The 10,642-nt window shown below is 40.6% G+C and overlaps 1 protein-coding gene across 2 annotated transcripts in view; it reads left to right on the top strand.

Moving 5' to 3' along the window:
* The window catches only part of LOC113672316 (E3 ubiquitin-protein ligase ubr3), a 28,740-nt gene that overhangs the window by 13,795 nt on the left and 4,303 nt on the right, over positions 1 to 10,642 (top strand). For both annotated transcript variants that reach the window (XM_089182460.1, XM_089182461.1), the window contains exons 21-40: positions 152 to 301; positions 504 to 621; positions 1,165 to 1,225; positions 1,316 to 1,375; positions 1,891 to 2,020; positions 2,108 to 2,284; positions 2,464 to 2,746; positions 3,128 to 3,307; positions 3,753 to 3,847; positions 4,167 to 4,301; positions 4,629 to 4,762; positions 5,661 to 5,771; positions 6,004 to 6,150; positions 6,641 to 6,709; positions 8,106 to 8,254; positions 8,560 to 8,630; positions 8,875 to 8,983; positions 9,667 to 9,764; positions 10,001 to 10,050; positions 10,211 to 10,291. In XM_089182460.1, the coding sequence (XP_089038586.1) occupies positions 152 to 301; positions 504 to 621; positions 1,165 to 1,225; positions 1,316 to 1,375; positions 1,891 to 2,020; positions 2,108 to 2,284; positions 2,464 to 2,746; positions 3,128 to 3,307; positions 3,753 to 3,847; positions 4,167 to 4,301; positions 4,629 to 4,762; positions 5,661 to 5,771; positions 6,004 to 6,150; positions 6,641 to 6,709; positions 8,106 to 8,254; positions 8,560 to 8,630; positions 8,875 to 8,983; positions 9,667 to 9,764; positions 10,001 to 10,050; positions 10,211 to 10,291 (2,408 nt within the window). The remainder of the gene's footprint in view (positions 1 to 151; positions 302 to 503; positions 622 to 1,164; positions 1,226 to 1,315; positions 1,376 to 1,890; positions 2,021 to 2,107; positions 2,285 to 2,463; positions 2,747 to 3,127; positions 3,308 to 3,752; positions 3,848 to 4,166; positions 4,302 to 4,628; positions 4,763 to 5,660; positions 5,772 to 6,003; positions 6,151 to 6,640; positions 6,710 to 8,105; positions 8,255 to 8,559; positions 8,631 to 8,874; positions 8,984 to 9,666; positions 9,765 to 10,000; positions 10,051 to 10,210; positions 10,292 to 10,642) is intronic.

Below are 10,642 nucleotides of genomic sequence, written 5' to 3'. Positions count from 1 at the left end.
CCATAAGCATTCTTCGTACATGAAGGAGGAGTTAGGAATACTCCAATTTGTTACATGACACAAAAACCGAGAGAAGCGCCAGCAATTTACACTACTAATCTCAAACGACCTGAAGGAAGCCGTAATCGAAACTTTTTTTCTTCTTCTTCAGACCCATTTGCTCCTTTCCGTCCAGAGACAGATTCTCCGCATCACGTGTGTGCTGTTATGGCTGATGTGCTGCACAGTCATCACCTTATGAAGCCTCCATTGTTTGAGCCGTTCCTTCCTTTCATGAATGGCGTGCTCAATAGCGCTCTCCGTAAGTATGCGACCACTGATCGCTAACAAATCAATTTGAACAAGATTTCTTTGAGTATTTAGAATAATAAGGATGATGAACTTTGAGTTTGGTGATGAAATAAAAGAGAATGTTGTTTGGTCTTGTCACTAGCATGGAACGCCACAGAGATCGGTAGCTAACCACGAGAATGACTTAAACCGTGTCGATTATTTGATTGCAGAAAACCAAAGTAGTACCTTAGAGAAGATAGCCCAGTTACAACACATTCAGTTTTTGATAGAACAACAACCAGTTCAAAGACGGAATCTCATCACAAAACTAACTAGACATCTTGTGAGGTAACTTTGACTGAGAACGAAATAAATCTGTGGAGCAGGTTTGGTTTGTTTTGGGGGAAGATTGGACGAATTCATTGGGTGAAAACGCCGATTCATCTAAGCTGTACGATGTACGTTTTCTCAACTTGTACACTTTTCGGTTTCAATGAGGGAAGATGTTGAACTTTTGTCTCGAGCGCGAGTCAAAGAAACATGTGAGTTCCTCGGGCTTATTCGAACCTTCAAGTAAGTTCTGATTTCGCATTCTGAAGTTCTGCAACTGAGCGACAGAGAATTCTTTTATCGCGTTCATCGCGCTTACACCTTAGAATTGCCACTTTAAGGCTTTCTCTATACCACGTTAATGACTAGAAACAAGAGATTACACAGCTGATAATCTCTTGCCACCCCACCCCTTCCCCTAGGGAAGAGGGGGTGGGGTGGGGTGGGGTGGGTGGAAGTTAAGGATGAAACCGGGTAATGACTGTGACTTTGTATGACAATTTCTCTTCAATTTCTTTCACTTGCGTCACGCTTACATGTATTTTGTTTGAATTTTTTTAGTGTATCGGAAAGGCTCAATATACCATCTAAAAATTTGGCTCTTGCAAGTGACGAAAATCAGGTAAGTGTTTGTTTTCTGTAATTACTCGCGTGTTGCGGAATCAAAAAACTACCGCCAGTTGTTCTCTTAACATGTAATTGATGTTTTTAGCCCTTAGAGCTTTCCATGCTGCTGATGTATCTGAACAAATACCACCAGTGGCTTTTCAGGGTAAGAAGAGTGTTTCAATTAATTTGCTAGTACTATTGTTGACTGATTAGAGCGATGCTTTTCCTTTGTTGTCAGTAGTAGGGACCTTTACAATTTACGACGAGTACGACTGCGGATTTCAGACTTTCCGATAGGTGGAAAAGTGGGTGCGTGCGAAGGTGCGCTAATATGGCGGGAAAACGCGGTAGCCGCCAACATTATTACGAAGGGACAAACCCAAAATACCGATGCAATCACAGTTTTTAGTTTTCCAATCAGGGAAAGGTTGAATTACTTCCCATAATGATATCTATGCAAGTTTTGTGGCTTATGAGGAGTCGTATATTTTCCAAGTATTGGGCAAAAAACACGAATTCAAATCTCATACTCGCAGTGACACAGGTCCTAGAATTTAAAAATATCTGATTTGTTTTTCTTTGTTAATTTATGAAATCTTTGAGGATTAGTCCAAGCTGATTGAGGCATGTCAGCCCATCTGATAATTTTTATGTCTCCTTGCCTCGTTTCTCTTCTAGAATCACCACACTCCTGCAGGATGGCCAAAGACTGTCAGTGATTTGAGTTTTAATTCAAGTAGCATGGTGGTAAATATTCGTCACGTGGTTCAACCAGTACAAGAACCAATGGATACAACCGATGATGCTGGTGTGTTCAATGTAGAATTGCAAAACAGTTTATCTTTAATACATAAATTCTTAAAGGCGATTTCTTTTCTCTTTTTTTTGTCGGCAGACCTTGAGAACAGTCGTACCAACCCCCCTGCACCGCAGCCGACCAAGGGTGGCGTTCAAGATTCGCTCGAACTTTTGTCGATCGAGGCAGAAGAGAGAAGTGGTTTGACGATTGCAAATACAGCGTCATTTAAAGGCCTGGTGCAACAGTTCATGGATGTAACCAATTCAAGTGAAGGTAGTGATTTGCGTACCAGAATAGGACTTATTTAGAAAGAGCTCGAGTCACTCTTACATTCTCTTTGGTTTCTAATAAAACATGCGCTTTTTCAGGTAGAGAATGCAAAGTTAGGGTGCTATGAGTTTTATTTGAAATTACGTTTACAAATGACAATACCACGTTCTCTCTTTTATTAGTTACTGCAATAAATCTCCTTAAAGCCTGCAGAGGAAACCTGGAGATGGCTATGGAGTTGCATTTCAGCAAACAAGAAGCCATGCCTGATTTGGAGGAGGCAGTTGGTGATGTTGCTATGGAGACAAGTTCTTGCACGATGACGTCTTCTGGTGCAACTGTCGGGACCCATGGCAAGTTTGAGGATTCGAGTTCGTGTTCGGCAGAGGGAATTAACGAAAGCATTTTAAGCCTGTTGGTGAAGCTGTTATCCGCCAAGTCTACCAGTTCGACACCACCAGGAAGGTTGGTGAAACTTCGTTTGTAAGTGTGATGTGGAGAATCCCGTCTATTCTTTTACTCACAGATCTGTTAAACAAGAGGTCTCCACTTCCCCAAACAACATCAATACGTTATTCAGCCAAAAGGTCAATTAAGTTTTTTTAATGTTCACGATGGGGAAAATTTCCAAATTCAAGAGAGAGTGGTGGATGTGGCAGATGATAAGGCAAGGTACTCACCAATTTTTTCGGTTTAAAAAACTCGTGAGAGCACAACTCTTACACGCCTATTTGCGAGGACTGGCGTTTTCGCGTTTCGCCTCGTTTAAGACTGGACGCATTAGACTGTCATAATGTAAAAAATTGTCAAATCTTTGATTGGAACTCTCGTTTTCCACAACTAAAGGAGTCCAGCGTGTGCTGACGATGTGCACTACTTGTCAGACCTGTTAGCCGTGATCAGCAGGTCCAGTCCCGAGAATGCTGCAGTACTACGGAAGCTTCAACCCCAAGCCTCGCAAGTGAGCCCCGGTCCTTCCTCCCCTGATAGTGGTATGGACAATTCTGTAGCCAGGACCATGCGCAAGTATGTGTGAGAGAAACTTCTCTGTGCGTTTCAGAGCGTGTTTCGATTGAGTGTCATCAAACCAAATCCAAAATAATCACAACGCCATGACCAAGTCACCATTGGTTCAAGTTTTAAATCTGATTGGCTGAGAGTATGGCACGAGTTTTTGGACCAATCAATCAAAAGCAAATGAAAGGAAAATTAAAGCTTTCCCGGAGTACAATCGACAATCGATTGAAAATTGCTCCTTAGGGAAATTGTGGTCTGTTGCCCTGTTTTTGCCTATTTCAGCAGCTTTATTGCCTTACTTATGAGATCCAATATTAACGCTTCTGCTTATCGCGCTGGCTCAAGTGCTAAACTCGTAAACTAGCCCTTGCTTTAAAACTACCGAAACTGTTTAGAAATGTTTAGATGTGAAAAGAAATATTATTTTACTCTGTAAACCCTGTTTCTTCTTCAGACGTCAGCTCGCCAGGGAACGCCAGCAGAAGCTTTTAGCAGAGTTTGCTTCCAAGCAGAAAATTTTTATGGAGAAAACCCTGAAGAAAGACCTAGGTATGCCTCGCTTAAACTTAAGAAATACAGTCTTTTTCGAGGAAATGTCTGTGCTGCGGTCTCGCAAGTAGAACTACGCAAAGATTTTTAATCTTTTATGAAATGAAATTGGCAAGAGTTCACATTACTGAGCGCTAGAGTTTAAGGGCCTTGTTAGGGTACACGGTACTGATTTGGCCACTGTAGCAACAACAGCAACACCAAGTACAATGGCAACAATAATATCAAACAAATGGTTTGTTGGAGCTACTCGCAGGTCCATTGCAATGCTATGTTTTGTTCATGCAGTTAAACGCTGCACTTAACATTTCTTTCTCAGTCGCCCTAGATGCTGCAGATGGTATGCCCAGCGAAAAAGCGGAAGACTTTTTGGATTGTGTTATCTGTGGACAAGCATCCACATCCACGGAGGATAGGCCTATTGGACTGGTGACCCTGTTGCAACCCAGTGCAGGTAATCAGATATGCTTGTTTTCGCGAACCTGAACCGAACCTTAGTTACGCCACTGACTGCAGGAAAATGAGAAATAACCAGAAGACAGAGTTACATAAGGGATCTTTTGTGTTTAATTACTTCCTAGCGTTTTCACCTTTGCCTTTTTTTTTTCTTCTCTGAATGCAAGAGGCAGGAAAGTTGTCTGGAGTATAGAATATGCCATGACCTTACTAAGATTTCCAAATGCATTTAAAAGTCTTTATTAAGTTTCCTAATGGAGGTGTAAGTATTTAGTAAAAATTGAGAGATGAGCGAGTTGTCGAGTATTTTTTCCCTTTACCACAGTGCTAAAACACAGAGCTCATCATGTAAGACACACCCAGCTACCGCTGAACCGTGAGGAGGAGGAGAGTCGTGTCATTAATTGTGAGACAACCTTCAGGAACAGATTTGAAGATCTGAGGAGATGCTTTGATTTGGTACGATTTGCTCTCAATAAGGGGCCGGAACATAAGGTGCCAAGGTTCGGCAACAAGTCTCTGCCGGGGACAAGGTGCCCCTTGTAAATGATTTCCAAAACATGTCGCTGCGACTCATTTTAACACTGCAATCAATACAAATTGAAACCAATTAGAATCTGTGCGACTAGTTGCGGTGTTAAGATTCGGTCACGAAGACAAAGGTTTGTCACAAACGTTTTCCATATCATACTTAGAGCGACTTGCCTTTTGTCTCGGCCCTTAGACTAGCCTGTTTAGTGACGGGTCCAATATTGGACCAACGTTATTACGTCACTGCAAGCAACATTGCATACAAGAACATGAGTGACGGGTTCAATCTTGGACCAACGTTATAACATCGGGTTCAATCGTGGACCAACGTTATAACATCGTTGCAAGCAACATTGAATACAAGAACTTTCTTACACAATCAGGGTAAATGTGAAGCGAGAAACTGGGTGGCTGTTCCTAAGCACGAGAACATAATAAAAACGTTGATTATAAAGTGAGAAAGTGCAGCCGATACCAGGCGCGATATGAAATGCAACATGTAGCCAGTTACAATTTAGACGTGCCAGGCGGCCTAGTCAAGCGCAGGAAAACACGTGGTTCTACCAGGCGCGTGACAAAAAAAAAAACTGCAGCCTTTCAAAATGCGGAGAACACGCGTCACTCTTTAGAGCAGGAAAAGCAATTCACCTGTTTTTAGTTCAGGAAAGTGTCCAAAGGTGTTAAATTGCATTGATGTTTTTTTGTTGGAAAATAGGCTTACTGTTACAATTGCTGGTCTCCTTTAGATTACCGTAGGCTAGAAACAAAACATCTTGTTCTCTTTTCATCGATGTTTCTCGAGTTAAATTTTTTCATTTTAATTTAGATACCAAGCATGGATGCATCTGCCAGTGGAACAGAAGGAGGGGTGCATATTCAATCTTGCGGTCATCTCCTTCATGTTGACTGTCACCAATCGTATCTAAAATCTCTTCAGGTACAGGAGTGGAATAAGTAAACTTTTGAATGCGCGGCCTTACTTTTTTTGAGAGAACTACCAAGAAATCATTCAAACCGCGGATTCATATTATGATGTTAAGTTATATTGAAACCCCCGTACACGGGAGTATTTCTTACTTAGATACCTTTAGTTTATATTTGCAATACTTAATTGTTTATAGTGTGCTAAGTGCGGAAAGTCTGCTGATGCAACTGAACTTCTCTTGCAGGAGGAGGATGCTAACCAGCTTTACCACGTGCAGCCGTTCAACCCAAGAAATGGCGAATTCACTTGTCCTTTGTGCCGACAGCTTGGTAACTCTGTGCTTCCTGTTGTACCGTCGCACATTATCCCGGATGGAAAGACGTCATCCAAGGTCAGTCATGGTGTACTTTACCTACGCCTTGTTGGTTTGACCACTTCCTCCCGTGCCTTTAGTACGAAGATTTTGGTATAAATTTGCAGTTTAAATAACTTGTCGTGGATAGAATGAGCGGATAATAAGGCCATACCCGAGTGCTGTGTCTTTGCGCGTCTGAGAAAGAAAGGTGTCCCACTGAAGTGCTTCATAGTTTCGCCCATCAGAATGATCATACATCTGGCTTTCATTCGCAGATTACCTTAAGCGCTTTCATAACTGATTGCTGACCGAAAATTCTCACTTCTTCTGTATTGACTAGTATCGATAACATTGCCGTTTTCCCCTTATTTGAGTTTTCCTTTGTTTGCATTACTATCTAGAATATAACTAAGCAGCGATTATTCTATGGTACCATTCAAGCAATAGATGTTTCTCTGTAAACCTTTCTAAAGTTAACCAAGATTTGTTTCAAGTCCACGTTCAGTTAACTTTCTTATCTTTTTAGACTACCGTGAAGAGTCACACAGAACAGACAAGTGACTTACATGCAGTCCTGAGGAAATTCAAGCTTCATGTAAGAAAATTTAAGCAATACTAAACCAGTTCCTATCAACCCTTTAACTCCTAGAAGTGATTAACTAGTAACTTCTTCCCTATAATATCCATACATTTTTAAGCAAATGAAGATCATCGCAGTATATACTCAACTTAAGCAGTTGAGAAATAAGGCCTGAAAAAAATTCAGGCCTGAACGGGAATCGAACCCATGACCTCTGCGATACCGGTGCAGCGCTCTAACCAACTGAGCTATCAAGCCAACTGGGAGCTGGTCAATTGTGAGTTCGTTATATACCCGTAGATGGAGAAGGTGTGATAAGAATACATGAAAGTCATATATTTGTACTGCGGAAAATACATTTTTAAGCAAATGAAGATCATCGCAGTATATACTCAACTTAAGCAGTTGAGAAATAAGGCCTGAAAAAAATTCAGGCCTGAACGGGAATCGAACCCATGACCTCTGCGATACCGGTGCAGCGCTCTAACCAACTGAGCTATCAAGCCAACTGGGAGCTGGTCAATTGTGAGTTCGTTATATACCCGTAGATGGAGAAGGTGTGATAAGAATACATGAAAGTCATATATTTGTACTGCGGAAAATACATTTTTAAGCAAATGAAGATCATCGCAGTATATACTCAACTTAAGCAGTTGAGAAATAAGGCCTGAATAAGGCCTCAACTGCTTAAGTTGAGTATATACTGCGATGATCTTCATTTGCTTAAAAATGTATTTTCCGCAGTACAAATATATGACTTTCATGTATTCTTATCACACCTTCTCCATCTACGGGTATATAACGAACTCACAATTGACCAGCTCCCAGTTGGCTTGATAGCTCAGTTGGTTAGAGCGCTGCACCGGTATCGCAGAGGTCATGGGTTCGATTCCCGTTCAGGCCTGAATTTTTTTCAGGCCTTATTTCTCAACTGCTTAAGTTGAGTATATACTGCGATGATCTTCATTTGCTTAAAAATGTATTTTCCGCAGTACAAATATATGACTTTCATGTATTCTTATCACAATATCCATACATATCCAGCAAACAGACGATACTCAAACTTATCAGATACAAGATATTATCTTGATTGAATACCAAATTCTGGGAACCAATTTACAAGAGAATGTGCAGCAGCCAGAGGAGAGAATGAACAATCAAATCTTGGGAGTTAAATGGTTAGGAAGCTCATATTTTTCTTTTAGTGGGAGAAGAGGAAACTCGCACCACCTTTCCAAACCAATCAGATAGGAAGCAAAACCAAGTCGTGACGTGGTCACTCATGTTCTCCCACGCTTCCGATATTTTGCTTATTTTTACCTTGGTCTCTTTTAGCTCCTTTTGATGTCTATATTTTAGTCTTATTAGCAAATTGTTAATTAATTGTTATGTTTGCTTTGTGATCCGACAGACTATTACGAAACTAACAGCCAGTGCGCTTAACTTTAATGTGCTCGGTGCAGCCATCAAGGCAGTTGTAGAATCAGTGTCTGCTCTGGACGGAGAAAGCTTCAGGTGTTCAGTTGAGAGAAAGTTTAGCCTGCTGTACAGAATGGCCAGGTATGCGAGCAAACTACTTGATTTAAAAAAAAAAAAAAAAAGACATCCAGTAGCGTGTATCTTGAAGATTTACGCAGGAATTTTTTAATTATTGGCAATCCGTTCTAATCACATCTCCTCTTTGCCATCCATAAATCAACTGCCCCGCACAGTAAGGGATTAGGCCAGTGTATCTTATTTGGGGCTGCTACGAGTATTGCTTTCCCTTCCAAAATCACTGTACCTATCATCGCCTTTTGTTTTTCCTTTTTGTTACCGAAGTACTCAAATACCAGGTTTACATATCGCTCTTTTATGGTTCACAGGACAAATTTAGAATTAGAGCAAGTGGATAAAGTCGCAAGGAAACTTTCAAGTCCAAGGAAATCATGTTTTGGTGAGTACTCTGATGCTACTGTATGTGAAACTTTGACCATGAAAGGGTTGTGACGATCTTTAAATTTTCTCTATCTGGGATCAATTCTTTCCTTGCCATCCAAGCGGAACTCATGTAGTAAAAGACTCAAAGAACTTGGATACCAATTTCTAACGAATGTTAATTATTACTGTGAGGCTTTCGATGTCTCTCATAATGACGGTCATTTTCTTCCTCTTTTATCCTTGTTTCGTGCACTGTTTAGGTCCACTCATGCGTGCTTTCCAGTTTCATTCCCAAACACTTGTGGGTCCTTTGTTGTCTGTGTGGTCAGATCTGACTGGTACTGAAGACCTCAAAGAGTCGTCTTCCAGGTGAGATTCAAGCGCGTTTCTCTGTATTTGAAGCTGTGAAACTTCGAACGGCGGAAACAATATGGTATAAGCTCCATCTATACCATGCGTGATAAATTTGAAAACAGCGTTTTTGGTTCTGCAAACGCAACAAAATATTACCGTCTGCACGTGGCCGCATGAGTTTGAAATTGCAACAGTCACAAGCGGTAGAACCGCTAAAAAAGTGAAAGACCAGCATTAGGGAGGCGTGCATTTTCAAAAAGTTCTGTTTTCAGTCCAGATTAGTACAGTTGACAGGCTTAACCGTATAGATTAATTTGCAGGCGTTATAGAGTGGAAGATAGACGAAAACGCTTCAAAATGTATACGACAGTAAAAACAAAATACTGAAGATACTTAAGAGCAAAACGAAAACGTTATTATGGTGAAAATATTTTGCTTTGTTTTGTTTTAGACGAAAACGGAAACCTTTGATTACACATTAGTGTGGTCGGGGCCTCAGGTGGACGGGTCATACGCACAACCCAAAATAGTGCCTAGCGGGCACAGATAATTTTGAAAAATCTCCACACTGATTATGCTTGCTTTTCGTTTATTTGTGAGCAAAATATTACGAATAAATTGCCGCGTAATTATTAAAAAAAGTAATACTGCATTCTAAATCTAAGTTGGGATAAAGTTAAGTTGTTGTCTTATTTTAGTGGCACAATCAGTTTCCAGGAGTGTCCTCTTCTCTTGAGAGATGCACCCTCACTGTTGATCCAGATGATGTTGTCATGGCCGGCACCGCTTTCACACCGTAAGTACAGTATGTTTTCCTCGGCGTAGTATCTTCAGAATTGCCATTTTAGTAGTGCTTTACTTACCAAATACTAACGTTCTGTATGGTTTGATGCAAAGTGTCAGAAGGAAATGACATGACCTCTAATCATTTTATTTTGGCCCTGTGATGTAATTTATTCTAGGAGTCGGTTCTAACAGTGATCTGGTATTGTTGGTGATTTTCTCCAATCGCCGTATCGTGTTTTATTTCAGGTGACTTCATGTGCTTTGTACAGCTGATATTTAATTTGGTGTTTACGCAGGTGAGAAACTCAACCTTTTCTGTGAGATACTAGATACTATATGTGGATAATTGAATTATTCACTTACTCTGAACAGATTCGGCCTTCTCTTCTTGTCCAGATTTGACCTCAAAGAGCATTCGTTTTATATACATGTTTGTATATATATTTATTTTTTCAGGCTCTAGTTGAGACTTGTTGTAAGTTTGTCGGAGATGAAAAACTTTCGTGGCAAGACTTAGGAAAGAAAGCAGCATCACAGGTAAACACAAATTGTTACGATTTGCCCGCCAGGGTCGTTAAGAAGGCTTTTTTCGCAAGGAAAAATATCATACTAAAATTGCATCCTAAGAACTGTCCAGTCGATATCTTCATTGTGTGTGCCGATGGAAGGCTTTTAAAGAAAATGCAGAAGTCTCTAGGAGGATCTTTGAATTTTTTAATTGACTGGTAATGTTTGGTAGCTTTTACTAATTAAGATGGCCAAGAATTTTTACTTCTTGTTAAAGGTAGAAAGAGGTCCAAATTCGGAGTTACGATGTAAACGAGTAGATAAGAGGAAATGAACAACAGATCGGCAGAGGACGACTGAAAGGGGGATATTCCCCAACTA

This window comes from Pocillopora damicornis, chromosome 9 (assembly GCF_964200805.1).
Source record: "Pocillopora damicornis chromosome 9, jaPocDami1.2, whole genome shotgun sequence".
Classification (NCBI taxonomy): Eukaryota; Metazoa; Cnidaria; class Anthozoa; order Scleractinia; family Pocilloporidae; genus Pocillopora; species Pocillopora damicornis.
The sequence above is the reverse complement of the archived record's forward strand: the minus strand, read 5'-3'. Positions and strand labels throughout refer to the sequence as shown.